General features: G+C 38.1%; 3 protein-coding genes and 1 long non-coding RNA gene across 5 annotated transcripts in view; 3 read left to right on the forward strand and 1 right to left on the reverse strand.

The window, feature by feature from the left end:
- The window catches only part of LOC145424396 (uncharacterized), a 223,292-nt gene that overhangs the window by 145,797 nt on the left and 54,417 nt on the right, over positions 1-23,078 (forward strand). The gene's annotated exons all lie outside the window — the stretch shown is intronic.
- On the reverse strand, positions 1,102-13,582 carry ftcd (formimidoyltransferase cyclodeaminase). Of its 2 annotated transcripts, XM_026159651.2 has the most exons (14): positions 13,334-13,582; positions 11,619-11,802; positions 11,416-11,544; positions 9,554-9,642; positions 9,168-9,347; positions 8,729-8,866; positions 6,699-6,830; positions 6,553-6,614; positions 2,558-2,684; positions 2,318-2,479; positions 2,120-2,163; positions 1,740-1,878; positions 1,408-1,503; positions 1,102-1,324 (listed from the first exon to the last, which is right to left on the reverse strand). In XM_026159651.2, exons 1-14 carry the CDS (start codon positions 13,385-13,387, stop codon positions 1,241-1,243), a joined length of 1,620 nt encoding a protein of 539 aa, XP_026015436.1. In that variant the 5' UTR covers positions 13,388-13,582; the 3' UTR covers positions 1,102-1,240. The 2 variants fall into 2 exon arrangements, with proteins under 2 accessions (XP_026015436.1, XP_080154095.1); XM_080297969.1 differs by lacking the exons at positions 1,102-1,324; positions 1,408-1,503; positions 1,740-1,878 and having other exon boundaries at positions 2,120-2,196; positions 13,334-13,566.
- On the forward strand, positions 16,040-21,106 carry LOC145424381 (uncharacterized). Its single transcript, XM_080297655.1, has 5 exons — positions 16,040-16,244; positions 17,817-19,943; positions 20,513-20,617; positions 20,698-20,807; positions 20,902-21,106. The coding sequence occupies exons 1-5, from the start codon at positions 16,211-16,213 to the stop codon at positions 20,935-20,937; spliced, it is 2,412 nt and encodes an 803-aa protein (XP_080153781.1). The 5' UTR covers positions 16,040-16,210; the 3' UTR covers positions 20,938-21,106.
- Positions 20,933-23,078, forward strand: part of LOC113016448 (adhesion G-protein coupled receptor G7-like) — a 28,378-nt gene continuing 26,232 nt past the window's right edge. Inside the window, exons 1-5 of the mRNA XM_026159281.2 lie at positions 20,933-21,112; positions 21,203-21,291; positions 21,903-22,051; positions 22,510-22,623; positions 22,819-23,009. Of these exons, the coding sequence (XP_026015066.2) occupies positions 20,996-21,112; positions 21,203-21,291; positions 21,903-22,051; positions 22,510-22,623; positions 22,819-23,009 (660 nt within the window). The 5' untranslated portion in view covers positions 20,933-20,995. The remainder of the gene's footprint in view (positions 21,113-21,202; positions 21,292-21,902; positions 22,052-22,509; positions 22,624-22,818; positions 23,010-23,078) is intronic.

The following is a 23,078-nucleotide window of genomic DNA, read 5'->3' on the forward strand; positions in this document are numbered from 1 at the left end:
TTCTGAGCTGCAGGTTTTGTCTCTCTCCAACCAAAATTCACCGAGCCAGCAGCAAAAGAAGCAGCAAACTGCGCTTCACATTTGATCAATGTCGTCATGAATTTTGCCGTTTTGCTTCCATGACTATTATTCCATGCACAGCTAGCTCTCTCTCTATCTCTCTCTGTACTTCAAGAACAGTCTCCAATCTCTGTTTTCTGTATTATTCATTTGCTTATTACCCACCAGTCTACCGTTGTTTACAGCGCTGTCGGCTGCTGGCTTTTTCTTTTCTTTTTCTTTTTTTCACTTAAATGACCTCGGACAAGAAAGCCTATTTTTTCTGTTGTTCAATACTGAAGAAATTTAAACTTTATATGCAGAACATTGTAGAATATTTTTAAGGTTATCTGCTATAAAAAGCCAGACCAGGAAAATCTCCTTCATGTTTTTCTGTGTTTTATTCTCAGTTACTTTCACACAAAGGCATCTGCTGTGATGTTCACAATTCTGATGAAGTCAGTACTGATAAATGATCAGAATTATAATATTTCTGACTGTCTGAGGCTAAGTTGAATCGAATTGGGACTTTGAAAACTGGAATCGAATGGATTATAGAAATCAGTGATGATACCCAGCCCTAGTGAGCAGCCTAGGCACGACAGAAGTGGATGTAGCTGTAATAGGAAAAGAACTATTGCTAACTTTTCTGTTAAGGCCTGATCCTTCTGAAATTCATAGCCAGTGCTCTGACACGGTGTCATCAATCTTTGAATGCTGAAAAAGCACAGTGTATCCAGAAAAACACATTATATTATATAAATTATTATAAAATTTGTGTGCGCCTAACTTTTGTGCCAGTACGCCTAACTTTAAAAAGTTAGGCGTACCGGTACGCCCATGGCAAAAAGTTAGTCTAGAGCCCTGCCGGCGTTTGGGTCCTCTTTCCCCACATCTCCACGGTCTGCCATCGCATACGATAAAATTTTTACCAGTATTTCTAGTACCATGTTCGTCCACTGCAACATAATCTGTCCCGACAGAAAATCATCTTACAATAAAATGTTATTGTGATTCTGCTCTGTGAATATGAACGTAAAGAAATGACCAAAAATTAAAAACTTTTACCATTTCAAGTAACCTCTTTATTCTGAAGATTTTCCCTTGTAATACATTCATTGTATCCAGCTCTTCAGTGTTTAAAGTCACATTAATGTCAGATTATCTTCCTTGTGCAGCTTTATTTATTTCTTCAGTCTATTCAGTTTCTTTTCTCTGCAGCATGGAGGATGGCAGCACTGCTGTCTTTGGCTTCATGCAGCAGTTCTGACGCTCTCTTCTGGGTCTGCAGCAGAAACAAAAAAAACGAGTTATTCACAAGCAGAGCATATCAACAGCAACATTGAAGAACCTCATGGACACACTTACTGCTGCTCTGAAGGCTTCATCTGTGATGTCTTTGAGGTTGATCGTGACATTGTAGTATGCTCCAAAAACAGCTGTTTCTAAAGCTTTAGCTGCTACCTGAGACCAGAAATAAAACATGACAGGTGGGCTTATTTACAGCTTTGCTGTTGCAGGCGATGTTTGACAGAAAAGTGGGAGTAAAGACTAAAAGATTTAATATGCATTCATGTTTTAACACACCACTAATAAAAGACAAAGTTCCTCTCAGTTTATATCACCATGATGCTGAAGGTGCACTTTATAACCTTCAGAGAATCTGAGCAGAACAAGTAGAAATGAGTGTTTTTTCACACCTGAGCATCAGACTTGCAGCTAAAATTTCCGTAGACAACCATTTCTTTAAGAGATGGCCAAAGGATGCTGATCCTCTCAGCAAGAGCCAATGGGATGGCAACAGCTTGCTTCAGTCCTTCCTGCATCGCAGCTTCTCTCCTGATGAGAACAACAAACAAATAAACAGGAAGTGTTTCTGCAGCTGACAGAAATGAAATTAGTTTTGACCTTTTCAGCTGTAAAAAGAACAAAGTGAATATTTGATTATTTAAAAAAATGATCACAGGTGGAAACGTGGTTCTGAAAGTTACAAGGACATTTTAAAGACGTTTAAAAAATGTAACCTGACGGCATTCAGTCATTAGCAGTAATTGGTGGTCTTAAAGTCTTGAGTATTCACCTTTTCATTTCCTCTGCAGTTTTCTTTGGCATTTTCAGTGCTGCCTACAACATGAGACGAATATGATCAACTCAAATCTGACATGAAGACAAAACATAATCACACTCTGGTTACAGTGAAAGAAGTAAAGAGTGGAAATGGTTCCGGGTGCCTGCAGATGTTTCTGAGGCTCTGCAGCTGTTGGACCTTCCTCCTCACCATGTAGCTGTTGAAGGCGGAGGAGTCGGCATCCACCATGTCCAGCAATTCATTCATGGCCTGATAAAATGGAGGAATCAGCCTCCTCATCACACTGTCCAGATTCTCAAACTGCCTCTTCCCATACGTCATCTGACCAACCATGGCACCCAGTGCGGCCCCCTACAAGAGGGATACGAAATAAAATAAGTAACTAAAAGTAAAATTGTATCATTTTGTTATGAACCTAAAAGCTCGTACCATTGCACCAACTGCTGCAGAAACTGATCCTCCTCCGGGAGCTGCTGTCCGAGCACCAACGCTCTGAACAAACTGCCGCAGAGACAAAGACACCAGCTGTCCATCCTCCTGTGACTTCACCATGTACCTGCACAGGTGATACACACCACACCTACTTTTAACAAGATATCATCATCATTTATCATCTACTATATAATACTGACAAATAATGTTATATATAGCTTTTGTTTTATTTTAAAATATTCTGGGTTTGTCACAGGATTGATGCTGGATGTTGTTAAGGTTTAAATTTATAATCTTAAATGTTTATATGCTAATTATATTGCTTTATATAAGAAAGGCCTAACTCTGAGTACACTCTGTGCCAAAAGTGCTGACACGAAACTGCATGCTTTTGCAGAAGCATTGTAATTGCAGTAGAAAGTGAAACCAACTAGGCTGTTTGATCGAAACTTAAAGTGTGGTGTGACGTAGAGAGCAAGTATATAAATACCTAGGCTGCCGTTTGTGCTTCAGACCTGGGGTTGTGTGTTTTGTGTTCAGGTCTCATTATCCTGGATATGTAAAATAAAGATAATTTTTAAAGTAAAAGGACCACTTTTGAGCCATGTCTTTCTTGGCCCTAAAGAATCCAAAAGAACCGGAATTTAATACTTGGTGCCAGTGACCCGGATTCTTTTGCGGCTGAGGGGACTAATTTGGACCTTAAGGTACGATCTGATATGAGGTGGACAACAGACCACCTCATACCTATACAAAAGAGTATAGGTAAGCGCAAGCCTGTTGAAAATTGTGCACATTGGATGAATTCTAAATTAGTTGTCCACTGAATTGATGATTATTACCATTAAAGTGGCTCAGTAGTGGAAATTAAACTAAATTATAAAATCTATTAAGTAGATCTCAGGTGACATGTCCATGATACCTTTGGGTAATTAGAAATAAATACAGGTAAAGTTTGGGGATATTTGATAAAATTTATTGTGATTAATTTTAGGGTGAAGTTGAAAGTTGTTGTGATGTATGTTTGAAGTTGGTGTGTTATGTGTGTGTTAAGTCAGCCAAGAAAAGAGATTAGATTAGGACATTTGGTCAGGGAATTTTATTCCCACATTGATTATAGGGTGGGACCCGGGCATCAGATAATAAACTGGCGGTTATAGTCCACAGTGATGCTTCCAGAATTATTTAAAGTACTTAGGAAGGGAATTTGGACTTCCTAGGGGTGCAAAATGTTCTGAGGGTTATGCCTCCACTCTGTTCCGGACGCGGAACATTGTCCTTGGGCGAGAGGGTTAATTCAGCTGGCAACTGCGAGCACTGGGGACGCTCGTTAATAGCTAGTGGTCAAGCACCACTTTTCTTGCACCATTTGACCGACAGGGGCGGGGCCCCCGGGCGTGACCATTTTAAACGTGGCTCACATGTAACCTCACAACAATGAGGTTATACAAAACACACATATACAAAGGGTTACATGTGAAATTACTTTTGGGGAGAAGCAGAATTGAGATAGTTTGAATCCACAGCTCAGTGCAAAGAGGCATGAGTTAAACCTGATTATAAAATACATATGCAATGAAGAAGCAGCTTACACTCCATTAACATGACCACATAACATGAACGCAAGGAAGAACACGCTTACATTTATCAAGGTGAATACATGAAATAAATTGGTATTTCTGGCCGGAGAGAGAGAAGTGGGTCATTTAAGCACTCATGATAATAATGAAAATGTCTCAGTTTTGTTATTTTTAGGTGTAAAGCAGACCTGGATCAATTTTCCACATGCAGCGGTCGGAAGAAACTTATAGGTAAACATCACTGGAAACGTTCAGGCCGAGTTTCTGGTTGAATTGGCTGAAGACAAGGAATGCTGTTATTTAAGGTGGGACATCAAAATTTGGGTTAGTAAACTTGGGGAAGAGAAAACTGACTGCTTAAGTGGGAAAACACTGCAAAAAGAAACATACAAAATCACACACACAAACAGAAAATGCATTAACCTTACAACTACGAGAGAGCTCATGAAGATTAGACAGCATGTTGAGCATGTGAGTCTGTTTATTAGTGTTAAAATAGTGTGAATTTAACACACTTAAACTCTGAAGTTGAGGAATAACTCAGAAAAGCTCCATGACAAGAGAGTGACGTTGGTGAAAATGAAAAAGTGATTAAGAGCTTGAAGTAGTTTTAAAATAGTGAATTGGAAATGCTCTTGTGTCGATTGAGCAAAACAAGTGATTTTTCTAGGAAGGAATAAAATAATTTAATAATGTGGTAAGATTTAAATATGCCTTTCTCTTGTCATGGTAACTTCTTGAGATATGACTCAGTATGCAAATTAGCTGAAATGAGTGGTGAGAAAGAAGCTTCCTGTGTGGCTGTGTGTCTGAGGCTTTCAATGAAGGAAACATAGCAGAGACTGAGGAGGATTACTTGGTGAAAGATATAATAGCAAAGTAACAGGATAATAAATTAAGGTGGTCAGGTCTGTTCAGAAGGGCAGATTTGGACAAGAAATTTATAATTTAGTGATGACACATTGTTATAACGGGTTTATATCTTATGCTAAATCTATGTATGTTAAAGTGCTAAAAGGGGAACATAACTGTGTGGCTTTTAACAAGATTTTTTGTGTGTATTTAGCAGGTGAAATTATGTCAGTTGACCTCGGACTCTCAGGACGCTGTGGAATCTGAGGCCAACCACTGAGATATGATGTGGGGAAGAATGAACAGAGGGAGTGATTTTAAGTCTGATTTCAGACTATGTAAGTATTAATTAAACCAAGAGTAGGGCAAAACTTTTGTGGCCCTGAAGTTTTAATCTCCATAACATATTGATAGATTAATAAGCAAAATTTTTGTGTGTTTAAGATCCTTGGGGTTGTTGTTTGAGTGATGGGTGGATTCTGTCAGTTAGATTTGGGTTGTTTTCTTATTTTATTAGAGGGAGTTTTAGTAAACATGGACATGTCTAGAATTGGGCCCTTTAAAATTGTAACAGTGCACTTAGAGAAAACCTGTCAGTGTGTTTTGATGAGCTAATAATCAGCTCTCTTTTTTTTCATTTTTTGTAAGCAGGCCTTCAAGATTGAATTAACAGCGCTGAAAAGCGCCAAGCAAACTAATGTTTTGGACGCTTGGCCTCAAATTAGGTGAACCACAGCCTCACAGATCTGGGACTATGGACCATACGGATCGGGCTCTCATTGGCATGTTTCAATTTTTTTTATTTATTTTTTTGCCTCAGATGAAGACAGATGAACTGCTCCATCTACAAAGTGGAATTTCTGAGCACCTGAATAGAGAAACTCTAAATCCCCCAACAGGACCTTCATGAAAATCATAACATGTTTGACCTCTTTTCTAGTGACGGCACTGCTAGTGAGAAACGTACGGTTTTTGATATTGTCATTGCAGAACAAACTGACATTGATACAAGATATCAGATATCACTGATACAAATATGATTGATATGGAACCACTGATATCAGTAACTACTGGAGGGACTACTATAAAAAAAAATAACTGATTCAACCAACAGATTCTGTCTGCCATGATTCTTTTTAAGACATGTCCCACCTTAACACTGTATAAGAAATGGTTCTCACATTTGTTGAAATATGGTCCTTAAAAGACACCAAAATACAACAGATGCTGGCATCATCTCAGTGGAAAAGAAGCATCCGACTGGTGTGCTAGGGTTCAGAAGTTCAGAAACATGATGTAAAATCTGGTACCAGAGACAACCTACTAACCCTCAATGATTATTAGGTGGGTTTGGCAGTTTTCTCAATCCACTCCACAAATGTTCTAGAGACTTTAAAAGGATTTATAATGTCCTTCTGCTTTCTGTTTATTTATTACTCACAGATAAAATGTAATCCTGTCATTATAAGGGCTGAATGTTCTTCGATGTTCTTATATATTTTTCGGGATATAAAGTATATAATGAATCAGCTGACTACATCACAGTTTGTAAATACTCACTCTATGATTCTCTCCTTTGGATTAAACAGACCGAGGGAGTCGAGGCCAAGTTTACTGATCACCTGACAACAAACAAACAAACAATCAGAGCCTATAATTTATTAAAATATCTTAAAAAAAAACAAAAAAAAGAGTCATCTGCTGACCAGTCGGACTTTGTGCTCCTCTTTGATAATGAAGAGTCGTTCTCTCTGGATGTAAAAGTCAGCAGAGTCCAGCAGAGCCTTCAGAGGGATCAGGCCGACAATCTGAGAGCCGACCACAGGCAAGTTTAGGTCCTAAAAGACAATTTCAATAAAAGAAAAAATTAAGTCAGCAACAGTCTAAGGATTTGTTGGTCTTTACTTAACCCTTTAAGACCTACCATAGTCTGCCAGAGCTTATATTTATATTTTTACATGCTGTAGTTCCCTTTTTGGGAGCATTTCAAGTTGCTATACGTTAATACAACAGTTATAGCTCAAATTTTAATAATATGTATGCATTAAGTCCATAGTAACCACAAAAATTGCAAAAAAGTGCAATAAACCACAAAAGAAATTAAAATCGTTTTTAGTTTTTTTTTTACATATATTTATAGTTAGAGAAATTTAACCTCTTAAGCACCAAGGGGGGTTTCTGAACTTCCTGCTCGAAAATGTAATGCCCAAATTTAATTGATTATTTCTCTCCAATTACAAACTCTGTCCTTACAATCTCGGTATCAAAATAAAGCTAACACTCACCAGAGGTGTAAATATTGAAGCAGATATTACTGTGTCAAAGTTCCTGAGACTGGAACACAGGAAAAGTAAGTATATTTTATCCTCGCCTAATTTTTTTTTTTTTAAATTTTTAGCATATAACCCTTTTAAAAATATGCCTCAGATCACATTTGGTTCCAGGATTTCAGTAACCAACATATAAACATCATCTGTGCAAAGATTTATGTTTCTAAAGTGAAACAGTGAAAAATTACTGCCCTGTCAATACATCAATATCCAGACGTAGTACAAAAATGACCAAATTTGGCACATAATTGGACACCATGCCAGTTGAATTTTTTTAGGTATTAAAGAGCAGAAATTAATAAATTTTATTATCAGGCCTAAAAATGCTCTTTTTTAAAATATATTTTTGAAGAATTAACCACACATTTACATGGTAATGGCCCTTTTCTGCAGTGCGCATGAAGCGTTTAAATGGTCTCTGGCCCTTTAAACTCCGAGGGGCTGTAACTTTGGTTTCTTTTGGTCAATTTGCATGATTGACACCTCTTTTTAATTGTTTTAGACAATAGAATCAAAGTAACGATGCCACGTTCACGTCACTTCAACCAATCAGACGTGGGCCCAAATTTGCTGCATGTGGCGTCTGTCCAGTCACGTGTCTGTAGGTGGGTCTAAAATGGAGGTTGTTGACAGAAAACGGCTCTGATGCGGCTAGGTAGGCATGGTAACTACTGGTAATCACGTGGCTACCGGCTACCAGCGAAAATAACGGAGGAAATCGGGATGGTAAGCCAATCTCTGTCTTAGCGCATTTGCACCACTCTGTGTTTTAGTGGTCTTCTTTTGCGGCTCATTCAGTGAATTTTGGTCTGATCGTGGTGAAACTTGGTGTGTGGAGTCAGTGATAGCTCTGGAAGCTATCCAGCCTATCTTTAGCCGGTTACATGAAGTCTGGAGAATTTCCGGTTCAGTTTTGTTTGTTTAGCGGTCTTCTGTGCATTTACGTAACTGCTTGTTTAATCATGGCTTGTTTTCAATGTGTTTGGTGGTTGTAGAAATGGTTTATATGACATTTTAGCTGAGATTCTGAGGTTTCTGTGGATACCACACATGTCTGGACTTATATTTCTCATCCTGTGTTATAACTGATTAAACGAGATGTCCTCCTTTTTGCCCCCGGTACCGGGGGCGTGGGGCTTAAGTGGTTTTAAGAGGTTTATCCCTCAAAACTGTAAATAAAAAAAAGTTGTACAAAAAAGTTTCCAACAACAGGAAATTTATTTTGAGTGTCTTCATAATTTTATTTTTGAGATACATCAATTTTTATATACTACAGGAAAAATGAAAATGAGTATTATAATGCTAATTTGCAAAAAAACCAGCATGTGCATCAAAATAAACTATTTCCAGCAGTGTAATTTGAGTTCTAAGCATCCCAGAAACGACACAAAGTACACAGCTCTAACCTCCGCATCTCTGCAGATCTCCTCATACACAGCATGGAGGGGCGTCACCTCATAGTCCAGAATGTTGGTGGAAACCTGAGCAAGGTTAGCCTCATCCAGGTACCAACCAATCCCCTGCACCTTCTTCAGCTGCCCAGGCTTATGAACACAGAGAAGAAGAAGAAAAGATTTTAATACTTAGTTTTATATCAAGTCCTATTTAATTAAGTAAACCTTTCAAACAAACATAAGAAATTCAAAAATAATCGGAAATTTCAACAAATTCTCCAAAAAGTGGAAAATATTAGAAAAAAATTGATTTAAAAAAGAAAAATCTGAAAAATTCATCAACAAAACAGGAAGAAAGAAATCCTAAAAGGACATTTTAATCATGTCATGACAGCGAGCAACACCCACAGCATGAAAAGCTAAATAAATAACCCAGATTCCCAGGACGCACCTGGTCCTTCCCTCGACCCTGCTCCCGGATGTCCAGTGCTATGCGATGAGCCTGTTCTTTAGTGCTGATCAGGTTCACATTATAGGCAATGAGGAACTTACGAGCACCAGTTACTGTTGCACCCCAAGATGGTACAAAGTCGGCGGGGCCAAAGTCAGGGGCCCATTCATCACGTTTCAACTGGAGGGAGAAAAACATTGTAATTGGAAATAGAGACAATTTTCTTGTGGTTAACCATATTTCAAGTTAAAAATAAAAATCAATCACTGACCCTGCTGTTACAAAGAAACCTTTTTTTTTTTTTAAGAAATCATTCTCAGAAGTTAGAACCACACAACACTAAATGAGCGAAGAAGAAAGGAGATAATGATTTGATGAGTCCTCACCTTTTCAGGCAAAGCTTCGTACTCTCCTGTTCGCACAGATGGGAGGCTTCTCCTGGTCTCTGTTCGAGCTGCTTCTCCATAAAGATACACTGTGGAAAAAGAACCTTATTTACTTCTTAATTTGAATTTAAACCAAAAACAGTGTATAGTAAGCTGAGACTTGAATCTCGGGTTTATTGCTGAGAGGGTGAAGCCTCCCTTTTGGTTCTAATGTAAAAACATTTTGTGGTTTTTAAAAATCAGAGCAGTCAGGAAAAACCCCCCAAATCATTTTACCTCATTAACCTTCCAGTTCGGTGCTCCCCCATCCCCCTTACTTTAGTGTTCTCATTCAAAATTGACCAGTCTGTTTTAACAGCTCTTAAAAGAATGACCAGGAATACAGTGCCACCCACTCATTTGCACTTCTGGAGTTTTGTTCTGGGCTCAGCATGCACTGGAGCTGACGTCCAAATGTTTGCATTTGTAGTGACAAAGTTGCTCTCTGACTTTGGCAGCAATTTATTGACAACTCAGTAAGAACATGGTAATAGTGTGGAGTGTGGCATAAAGGGACAATAGTTCCATAATACCGTATACCACTATGCAATTACAATATAATAACTAGTAATAGCTTGTTTCATTGGCTTTTAGCTTTTGCATGCAGCATAGTAGAAATGGTAGTCTTATATTTAGTTGCACTGATTTATAGTTATTATATAAAAACTACCACACAAGTACACCACAGCATCAAATATAAAATATTTGAATATTATTACATTCAAACAAAGGACCCTTTTTAAGGTATATGGAAAATTCATTTCACATATAAATATTGTAATATTATCCTAATATATGAAAACACCAACGTGCATTATTATCTTATTATCATGCCATTACTACCACATCACTGTTATTATAAATGTATTCCCATAATTCTGCACAGAAATTACTATTTTATTGCTCACAGCTTCTCTTATTCTTAGAAAAATATTACTGTACTGTTACTAACAGCTTTACCCTCACAGGCATCATTATTCTATGCTATACATTTCGGCCAATAGTGGTCAACTAAAAATTACTTTGTTTATTATCTTGTATGTACATTAAAATTAAATAGTAATACGTAGTTCCCACTCTTTTATTGCCACATTATTGGCCCAGGATTATGTTATTATTGGGCTCTAACATAAAGTGTTTTATTTTCATCTCAGAAGTCAAGATAAGATAAGACTTTTGACTCAGTTAAGAAACAATAAATAAATCAACTTCTGACTCTTTGGCTTCATTTGAATACGACAGGTGATTTTTTTTTCATGTACTTGGTCTCTCACCACTGATACAACACTAGCATCTGTGCAATCGGTCTCCGTACAGCTCTTATAGTCCTGAATAACAAACCAAAACCTTCCACTTCAGTCTGATTTCCTCAGCTACAAAAGACTTATTAAATTCCAGACTTATTTACTTACAATATGAAATTCTGAATTAAGTAGCACCTCTGTCATTTACCTAACTCACACAAAAATTCTGGGCACTGATCAGCACCTTCCACAAAACAAGGAGACATTGTTGCCATCATTAGAAAACCACTGGGTGGAGAAAAAGGCTTAACAACAAAAACCTCACAACTGTGAAACATTGCAGGTTGTCATAAGTCTGTCTGTGTTACTTGCTTTTTGTGCTTTATGTCTCGTCTGTCTTATCCAGGTATCGCTGTTTTTTGTTTTTTTTTAGTTTTCCTAATAAACAATAAAAATGGACTATTTTTTTTAAATTTTACATTGGCATTTAGTTTTATAATTTTATTCTGTTTCTCATTCTTGTTTTCTTGCATGTTTGACTGCAGTAAAGCTGAAGCTGTTTTTTTTAATGAGCCTCACCGGGCACATGCAGCATCTCTGCCAGTTTCTGTCCAAACACGTTGGCACACTGCACGCAGTTGTCCATGCTGACGTTCTGGACGGGGATGAAGGGACAAACGTCCATGGCCCCGGTCCGAGGATGTTCACCTGGACAGGAAACATGTTAATGCCTTGATGTTAGGAAGCAGCTCCCTGAGATGAGCTGCTGGGCTCAGACACACCTGAATGTTTTCTCATGTCAATAAGGCTGAAGGCCTGGCGGGCGGCGTTCAGCGCCCCCTCCACCACTGCCTCAGGAGAGCCCACAAAGGTGTAGACGGTGCGGTTAGTGGAGGCTCCAGGGTCGACGTCCAGCAGGCTGCAGCCGGGTGTGCTGGAGATGGCTGCTGAGATGGCATCGATCACCTAAACAGTTCATAGAGAAGTTGTAATAATGTGGCTCACCTGCTTTAGTTAGTCAAGCTCAAAGGAAATATTGTGTTGATAAAGAGCAAGAACACTTTGGATTGCGAGTAAGGATACTGCGGTGGCCAGAGTTTAGACTGTAATAATGGCTCTAATGAGCATCACAATGAAGTGAATGACCAGAATTTTATGCAGAATTGATTCTATAATTGTAGAAATTTACACTCAGCTGTCATTGAAATAAAATGGAAACAATTTGAAATGATTTAAAACCCGCATTAAACTGGAAATAGAACAAAGATAACATCAAAAAATTGAGAATTTGTGTTAGCAACAAGTATCAAAGTCTTAAATTAGGAACATGTTTCTCAATGTACTGCATCGGCTCTATTTATTTATTTATTTATTTATTTACATTGTTATGAGGACACCAGTTGCTGCAGTTTGAAAACGACATACGTCCTTTCTCTTTCATAAAGTTGGGTTTCAGCTTCACCTGTTTTGTATTTTTGGTATCATAAAGCATCAGATGCTTTCAGTGAGTGTCCAATTTGGACTGTACTCTGGTTTGATTGGCAGCTGATTTTTTACAAACCAGTGCTGCTGGAATATGAGAACAGTGTAGTTTGTCAAAAAACAAGCAGCTTCTGTGGTTAAACAGAAAATCAGCTGATTATTTAATGTTCCCACTTCCGTGGAACTGTTTTCCTCTTGTGGGAACAGAGGGCAAAGGTCAGTACACAGCTTTACTCTGGAGTGAATCTTTAATGTCTGTTTAACGAATGTTTCAACAGATAATCTGAACTCAAGAGCACCTCACTCACACGTTAAACACATCAGTCTCCTGCAGATTTCATGTTGAGACATTTAAACTGTTTTCAGAGCAGTTTAAAGATATTTGTTTGTTTAAAGATAAAAAGATTAGCTGTTTAATGTTTAATGACATATCTCATTACTCTAAATCATATCTTGGTCACTTTTTACTGAACCGCAGTTTTTGACAGTTTAAGTTATATTCTAGCATTTTATGCACTTCCTGTTCAGTAAAGATCCAGAAATCTGTCAATATTTTTATTTTAAATTCAAAGGCAAATGAAGAATGAAGTCTAGGATCTTGCTATGCTCTTCTTTTCTCTTTTCCTTTCTCCTCAGATGGCTGTTCCTCTGAGGGAGGCTACTTCCTGTAAGATGAAGTTCTTCCTCCCCACTGTCACCAAGTGCTGTTCACAGGGAATCATCCGATTCTCTCTCTCTCATGATCTCAAACTGCCAAAAGAGCCTAAAGTTTTTTCAGATTTTTTAAAATCATCTCAATGTCAAAGATATATAAACTATTAAATCAAACACACAGATCAAAGCAGCAAATACAAACACTTGCAGTTGTAACTTTAAAACTAAAGTCAAACAGCATTTCAATTCACAATGAGCACATTTATACTTGAATCACATTTTGCTGATAATACTCACACACCTTTACTTATTTACTTTAAACTGTTTAAATGTTAATTAGGCAGAAAAGTCCTCCTCTCACCTCTTTGTTTCGGCCCTCGGAGAAGTTGGGGACACACTCCACCAGCCGAGCCATGGTGCCTGCTAACTGAATGAAAACCCAAAGAGTTCAGTTTCACCCAAGTCCAACCTCACATACCCCCCTCCAAAAACCTCTGAACCCCTCAGACAGACACTGAGCAGCGGTTCAATCATTAACTGTGTGCAGCAGATCAGTATGTAGGTCACCTGACAATGATTACCACCTCTGCACACAGACACTCTTTCAAATGCCAGCAGATTTTTTCTACATAAGAGAACTCTGTCTCAGTTTCTGATCACAGGCTGCGCTCTTGAGATAGTCCAGTCCAGAAGGGCAGAAAAAGCATGTTTCCTTCTATTCCTAAATCCTTGACCAACCAATCAGCATACTTCAAGACATTACTGATGCTGAATTTGTGAAAACTAAAATAAAACATAGACTTTTCATTCTAATAATTTTATCCTTTAGCTCTATGTTCACTGAGATCTGTCTCGCTAGCGTCCTGTAGCTGAATTTTTGCCAATTTCAGTACAGTGTGAGACATATAAGGACAGCCATAAACATCTGGGCTCTGTGCTGTGAAACAAATTCAACATACTCAGAATAACTTCCAGTTACCTGGATTTATGGCTTTACCCTACCCTAACATCATCAGTCAGACAAAGAGGCCATAAGAAAGTAGGTATCAACATTAGGTTAAACCAGGTCAGTCTAGGTACAAGTGCTGTAAAATGACAAGGGTGGCTTTGGCAGCATGTGACCAATTTGCCACCTAGCCGAAAACCCGTAGTGATCACGTACGTGTCTGTAGTATTGGAAGAGTTGAGACACATTTTTTTATAAACACTGCATCTCTGTGGCTTTTAAACCCCAAAACACGCTGCACCAAAAATTAGCCCACTCCAAGAATCGGGTCCCCCGACACAAACAGAGTAAGATAGTGTACGCTGTTAAGTGCCAAGAGGATTGCCAGGATTTATCTATTGGAGAAACCAAACAACCTCTGCCAAAGCAGATGGCACAACACAGAAGAGCTACCTCATCAAACCAAGACTCTGCGGTCTATTTACACGTACAGGCCAGTGCACACTCTTTCAATGATGAGGATGTACACATCCTGGACAGGGAGGAACGCTGGTTTGAGTGCGGAGTCAAGGAGGCCATTTACGTGAAAAGGCGAGGAATCCAGGCGGGGGCCTATGGGTACATCTTTCACTATCTTACAATGCTGTGATTGCAGCCATTCCCCAGCTCTCTGTAAATGGTACTCATGGCCATTGATCAGTCGTCTTTGATCAGTGGTCTTTGATCAATGATCTTTGATCACTAGTTGTTGATCAATGGTCATGAGAATTTGCATAATTATGATGAAGAAACTAACCTCCTAGCCTACTGTTCCTTCAGTGGTGCTAGTTTCTCATTATACAAATGTACTGTTTATAAGATTGGGGAAACCTGCAGTCAGCTGAGACTGAAGAAGTCACTTAGATGAGTGACGAAACGTTTCTCCCACTGAAAACGCTACGTCCAGATGAACAGAATCAACTTTTTGGGACTTGGAGTTGATGTTCCTCACTTTTGCCTAATAATGATTTACATTTCAGGTGTAGAGAGGTTGACCCAAACATGGAAGCTTTTTTGTTCCATTTAACTCATAAGGAGCAGTGGGCAGCCACCAGCATGGTCAGCATCAGTGGTCATTACTTGTTTTCTCTGTACATTTGAATTCTGGGTTAAATTGTCCTAAAACAAAACTCCCCCTACTGAATAATTTACAGCCAGTCCCTGTAAACTGGCTCTAAATTATTAGAGTGGGTGTCAAATGTAAGGCTCGAGGCTCACAGTCGGCTCATAAATGTTCGATTTTAACTGTATTTTCATGAGTTTTACTGCTTGTCCTGCTGATAAAGACCTCCCCCATGTGCATTCATACCACACTAAAGTAATTAAGTAATAGATAAAAAGTTCAATGACAGAAAAGTTGCATTTTCTTTGTGTACTATAGAAATCTCTCTGTTATTTATTTATTTATTTTACAATCGGCTCATAATAATAATAATAATAATAATAATAATAATAATAATAATAATAATAATAATAAAAAGGTAGAGGACAGTGAGCTACCAGGACGTCTCTGTAATTTTACAAAATGATTGTTTAAAGTTTAAACCCAAAGAGTCATGCTGACAGATTTCTTTGATTAACTACATTAGCATTTCTCTATCATGTAGAAAAAAAAGACATACGATTGTAGCAACACTTCTTTTTCCCGTATTAAGATATCTCATGGATTGCAGTTAAACTTCTGTACAGTGACAAAAAGAAGGGTTTCACTGGTCAGGACCACTTAAAGGCAAAGTGGGTGGTGCATGGTCCATGATGTAAAATGAGTTGGACATCACTGCTATACAGTATTATGGTGTTTCTATTATTTTGACCTGTTTTTGATGAACACGTGTTACCTTTACCTTCACTGCTGCTGACTGTAGGTCCTTGATCGTTTTACAATAAAAACAAAAACGACATTAAAAGTTTGCAGATACTGAGATTTACCAGTGACACTTCAGGTTTCACACTGTGCACCTTCCCTACGGTAAATCACACCATATTTATTGATTTAGCACCTTTTACGAAGGTGGACTGCAGTTCAAAGTCCTTTATAGGTAACTTATGAGCAAAGACAGTCGATACAGGAACTTTTTCCTTAAAAAAAACGTGCAGTAAAACAATCATGTGTTATATGATCTGGTGGCTCATTGTGAAGCAGAATAATGCAGCTGAATGGTTTCATGCAGACTCACAGAGTGGCGTCTTTAAATATGTAAACTTTTACCAAACCGGACAAACAGGAAATCTGATTTGCAGCAGCTCAACATCATGGATGGCTGGGTTTGGCTCGTTTTCACTCTGGGTAAGAACAACTGAGTTTATCTGATTGTTGCTGGCATTTCTGGAGTTGTTAGTGAGACACAGTGTGACCTAAGTCACATCATATGATACCATAAAACACAATTTCTACTGTATTTTTTCCTTGACAACAATAACTATTATTTTAGTCATCACTGAAATCTCATCTAAGTCAAACTTGATTTTTCTTAATTTTAGATAAATAAGGTTAAACTAATGTTTACAGTATGAACAGATAAGTTATGCATGCAATATATAAAATTATTTATATAATTTGTCTATTTTTTTTTTTTGCTTTTCTCAGACTTAACCCAACAATTAAAAACATCTCAGCAACAGAATGGAAAAACATGTCATTTTATTGTTTTGGTTAATTTGTCATTCCCCAAAAGTTGATTCTGTTCATCTGGACGTAGCGTTTTCAGTGGGCGAAACATTTCCTCCTAAGTCATCCAAGTGACTTATTTAGTCTCAGGTGACTGGTGGATTCCCCAACCTTATAAACAGTACACTTGCACAATGACTGATACCAGCCCACTGAATGAAAAATGGGCTGGGAGGTCAGTTCCTTGATTGTTAATATAAAAATTGTGAGACTAAAGAAATCACTTTGATGACTGCTGTTTCTTCCACTAAAGATGCTACATCCAAATGAACAGACTCAAGTTTTTGGGATTTCCTTGCCTGGATGATTGAGCATGTATCAAGACTTTTCTTTGTCATTATCTTTATAACTAGCAAACTCTGTGATATATATACCTGTATATACACACACGAGTGCAGAATTTGTATTAATTATTTTTCTACATCATATAGATGTTGATGCTCACAGTGATCTATGCAGTGTCTGTTAAACACTTTTTTTTTCTATTTTTTATGTCACTGCTCGAGATTAATTGTTTGCAAAACTATGACTGTTATGTGTGTCCCATAATCATAATGAGCAGTGCCCAGCTATAAAACATAACAGTTCATCATAAAACAGCCCAGATTTTCTCTGTGGATCAAGCCTAGGCATCATTATCAAGTAAAGAGTTATTAATTAGTTGCAACACTAGATTGTAGACTTGTACTTAATTGACACATTGGTGTTTTTCTTAAAAAAGTTATAGAAAACAGAAGTGTTACACAATAAATCGTTCGCTATTACCTTTCAGGAGCTCCATATTAATAGATTTTAGTACTGAGTGCATTTTTGTCATTCAGACTTTTATTTCAGACTGAAAAAAACATTACTGGATATCAGGGTTCAGATGTTCATGTCCCCTCAGGTTGAAATTGAATGACCTGAGTAGTCCTGATTCTACCTGTACTGCTACCATCAGATCATCATTTTAATGTGCAGTACCTGTAAAACTATCTGTATCAGCCTAAGCTGTGCATTGTGTTTAATAACAACACACTAAAGTCATGGTAAGCACAGAAAATACTCTACATTTAATTTGTAGTACTTTTATAGTATTTGTTTTTTACATATCACTTCTGCTGACAATCACTAATTACAAAGCATGTTAACATTGCTAATGTCAAACTGATCATTGTAATGCTGATGCGTTTCCCACATCTGTTCCTTTAGCCTCCTCCACAGCTGGAGCAGAGTTGACTGCAATAACAGACATCCCTGATACTGCAACTACTGCACTCCTGCCCACTGCTCTTCCTGATCATTCTACTACCTCACAAAATATTACTACTACACCAAGCTTCACCGCTTCACAAAGCATTACTGCACCAAGCCTTACTACTACACAAAACATTATTACTGCATCAAGCATTACTACTGCCACACAAAACATTACTACTGCATCAAGCATTACTACTGCCACACAAAACATTACTACTGCACCAAGCATTACTACTGCTACACAAAACATTACTACTGCATCAAGCATTACTACTGCTACACAAAACATTACTACTGCATCAAGCATTACTACTGCCACACAAAACATTACTACTGCATCAAGCATTACTACTGCCACACAAAACATTACTACTGCACCAAGCATCACTACTGCCACACAAAACATTACTACTGCACCAAGCATCACTACTGCCACACAAAACATTACTACTGCACCAAGCATCACTACTGCTACACAAAACATTACTAGTACTACACAAAACATTACTACTGCATCGAGCATTACTACTGCTACACAAAACATTACTACTGCCACACAAAACATTACTACTGCACCAAGCATCACTACTGCTACACAAAACATTACTAGTACTACACAAAACATTACTACTGCACCAAACCTTACTACTACACAAAACATTACTACTGCACCAAGCATCACTACTGCTACACAAAACATTACTAGTACTACACAAAACATTACTACTGCACCAAGCATCACTACTGCTACACAAAACATTACTACTGCACCGAGCATCACTACTGCTACACAAAACATTACTAGTAGTACACAAAACATTACTACTGCACCAAGAATCACTACTGCTACACGAAACATTACTAGTACTACACAAAACATTACTACTGCACCAAGCATCACTACTGCTACACAAAACATTACTACTGCACCGAGCATCACTACTGCTACACAAAACATTACTAGTAGTACACAAAACATTACTACTGCACCAAGCATCACTACTGCTACACGAAACATTACTAGTACTACACAAAACATTACTACTGCACCAAGCATCACTACTGCTACACAAAACATTACTCCTGCCACACAAAACATTACTACTGCACCAAACCTTACTACTACACGAAACATTACTACTGCACCGAGCATCACTACTGCTACACAAAACATTACTACTGCACCAAGCATCACTACTGCTACACAAAACATTACTAGTACTACACAAAACATTACTACTGCACCAAGTGCTACTGCTACTACTACACAACACATTGCTACTACTCCAAGCACTACTGCTACTATTACACAAAACATTGCTACTGTACCAAGCATTACAAATACTACACAAAACATTACTATTGCACCGAGCATCACTACTGCTACACAAAACATTACTACTGCACCAATCATCACTACTGCTACACAAAACATTACTAGTACTACACAAAACATTACTACTGCACCAAGCATCACTACTGCTACACAAAACATTACAAGTACTACACAAAACATTACTACTGCACCAAGCCTTACTACTACACAAAACATTACTACTGCATCAAGCATTACTACTGCTACACAAAACATTACTACTGCATCAAGCATTACTACTGCTACACAAAACATTACTACTGCACCAAGCCTTACTACTACACAAAACATTACTACTGCATCAAGCATTACTACTGCTACACAAAACATTACTACTGCCACACAAAACATTACCACTGCACCAAGCATCACTACTGCTACACAAAACATTACTAGTACTACACAAAACATTACTAGTACTCCAAGCACTACTGCTACTACTACACAAAAAATTACTGCAACTACACAAAACATTACTACTGCACCAAATGTTACTACTATTACACAAAACTTTACTACTTCCCCAACAATTCCTATTACTACATCTAAAACTTACACTACACCTTCTACTTCTACTAGTACTACATCTCCAACTTCAGTTACCCCGCCTACCACCACTGCCCTGAAATGTGATAATGGAGGGGAAAACGTAAACGGTGTCTGCCTCTGTCCTGATGAATGGACTGGAGAGACATGCTCAGAAGGTAAGAACAAACAAACAAACAAACAAAGAAGGTTGAATTTTTTGTTCACTTTTTAGATTTGCAGAAAACAGCAACTATGTGATGCTATTAGCCGCAAGCTGATGCTTTGTGTCAGTAATTTACTTTTATATTTGTTGTTACATTAAAGTTTACATAAATTACATTTTTTCTGTGATATAAAGATGTGGGAAACCACAACCAGATCGTTAACTGAAATAAATAACTAACCAACACTTTGAGCAGTCATTACATGTCCAAACTTAGGATCTTCGGGTCTTTACTTTATTGTGTGATCCAGCTTTTAAACTACAAAAATCCTGTCTCAGTTATAAAACAAAACAAAACAATAAGAGATGGTTATGCAAATGCAATTTTAAAAGAACATGCCATTGGAGTCCGCTCAAATGTGATTGGTCAACAGTCAACAGCATTCAGATTGTAAATAATCACTGAAACTCAAATTCTTTCTCTAAACATGGATCATCGATTTTTTTCCACTTTTGTATTTTTATATAAATAACTAATTATATGTTTTTTCTGCCTATATTTTAATACCTTTGTCTTCTTAGTAAATTTCTGCGCAGCCCAACGATTTGAAGGATTCAGGTTCCCCCGTACACCCATTGGTTGGTTCGCATATTCTGATGAAATATGTGAAGTGGGAACAAGTGGCGGTAAGTCATCCCTTCAGTCCAACATCACTTTGTCAGGTACACCCCAATGTAGTGATGTTTGTCTTTCTATCCCCACTCAGCTGGAAAACCTCAGGCTTCAACCAGATGCTTGTTCATGAGCGAATCACCAGGTTTCAACACTCTACATATCTTCCAGTGTAACCTGACACTCAGTGATATACAACAAAATGTAAGAATTGTTTTTATTCTTCTGAAGACTTATTACTTGATGGTCTTATACAGTTGCAGCTTGAACTGAGTATTTTATGTAATCCGGTAAAAAGGCAGCAAGACATGCACAGGATTACACATTCATTTAAGGACCACAAAAAAAAAAGAATTTCTTCCACTCAGCTGACCAGTCCAGCTGATTTAGAGATGCTGGCAACCAGCACTCAGATTCTGACATCCAACCCAGAAGAGCTGACGGCCGAAAATGTTACAGCAGCGGCTGAGATCGCCAACACACTGCTGCTGTCTGCAAACGCCACAGAGGTACAAACAGTCAACAAAACTTAAGAAAAAACCCTGCTGTAGCATCAGTAGTTATTGACTGTAGCATCCTGGTTCATGTTTGTGTTGCAGAGTGTCAGAGTGGCAGCAGTAGCAACGGTCAGTCAGCTGCTGAACACCACTGTATCAGATGACACAGAGGAAAACAACACAACTCTGGGGTGAAGTACTAAGAATAAAATATTAATCTATTAACTCATATGACGTCTTCAATTGTGTTTAGCTTAAATTAGCCGCTTTTCCTGGTTTAAAGCAACTATACTCACTAGGTACTTCATTAAATACACATTGATTGTTGCAGGTTGGACTGATGCTCTTTTAACTTCAGAACTGCATAGATTCAACAATTTGCTGGAAATGTTCCTCAAATTTTGGTCCATATTGTCATGATAGCATTGCACAATTGCTAGAGATTTTTTGGTTGCACACCCATAAACCCCTTTTCAGGCTGTTTTCTGTAAACTCGACATTTAAAGAGAACACCCGTTTTAAGCAAATATCCCAGCAGATCATCAGTTTCCAAAATACTCAGACCAGTGCATTTGACACCAAAAAACTACATTCAAAGTCCCAACCTGTCCCCATTCTAATGATCAGTTTGAAATTCAAGATGGTCATCTTGACTATGTCTATATGCATGCATGTACTGAGTCACTGCCATGTGATTTGCTAATTAGATACTTTCATTAATGATCAATTTTGTAAATGTATCTAACAGACCAGTGAGTGTAAGACAGCCTGTTTTGTGGTTGCTTTTGTTTGTTATGTCCAGGCTGACGGTGACTCTGGACCAGCTCTCAGTGAACCTCAGCCTCAGTCTCAATGCATCTCAATCTCAGGTGGTTCAGCCAAACCTGGTGGTCCAGTCGGCACAGATCCCTGCTGCAAACACTCAGGGAGTCCAGTTCACTTCTCTTAGAGGTCAGTGAGAAACGGTGTTAAAGAAAAGTAATCCTCCAATTTTTTAATTTTTTTCCCCCATTTTACTGCTTTTCATCCCTTACATACAGTTTGGGTCAAATTTGACTAACTTTGACACTAATAAAAATACGCTAATATAACTTTTAACATTCAAGGCATATCTGTTCAGATAGATATTAGATCCACCGGTGTGCGTCAAGTCAAGAAATATTGTGGTTTTAGGGAATCTTTAAACTGTAAAACTGTGTTGAAGTGGGGACAGTTAACAGAACTGTTTGTGTTCCCCCCACAGTTGTCCAGGTTCTTGCATGGACAGGCACACACAGGTCTCCTCTCAGAATATCATGATGTAGTGGAACAATTTCAATATTTGTAGCTTTAAGATTAAAGATCCAGTGGTAAGGTTCTGCATTTTTTATTATGTGATCACAAACAGCTCACTTCTTTTGCTGCTACAGGGACATCTGGCAGTTTTGTAGCTGAGAGAATTCAGCTGAACACAAATGCAACACAGGTTGTGGTGGAAAACGGTTTCATAGCTGATGCCCTCATTTATGTAAGATTCCCTCAAGGTGAGTTTTCTAGACTTACACGGTCTTACAACAGAACTTGTTAAGATGCTTAAGGTGTCACTAAGAGGTATTTAAGAGAGCTGTTTTAGTTTGTTATTAATAAAAATGGAGCACTTCTATTTCAGACATTGTCAGTTCTTGTTACACCCACACAAAAGTTTACCAACTGCAGTGGATTTCTTTCTCTTATGTCAGGCAAAGGTGTCAGAAGTCGTCAGACAGACTCAAACGTCTCTCTGGGTTTCGTTCTCTATCAGAACGATCGTTTCTTCCGTTCAAAACTCTACTTGAGGCGACGGGCCACCATCAGGGTCCTGTCAGCCAGCGTCAGAGGGCAGGAACCCAACATGGTGCCACAACATGTGGAGATGATGTTCAGGCCAAGAGTAAGAAATCCAGCATTTCAAATTAAAGTCAATTTTAATATTTGTTGACCTATTTTAAGTCAGTTTTAT

Source organism: Astatotilapia calliptera, chromosome 23 (assembly GCF_964374335.1).
Source record: "Astatotilapia calliptera chromosome 23, fAstCal68.1, whole genome shotgun sequence".
Lineage (NCBI taxonomy): Eukaryota > Metazoa > Chordata > Actinopteri > Cichliformes > Cichlidae > Astatotilapia > Astatotilapia calliptera.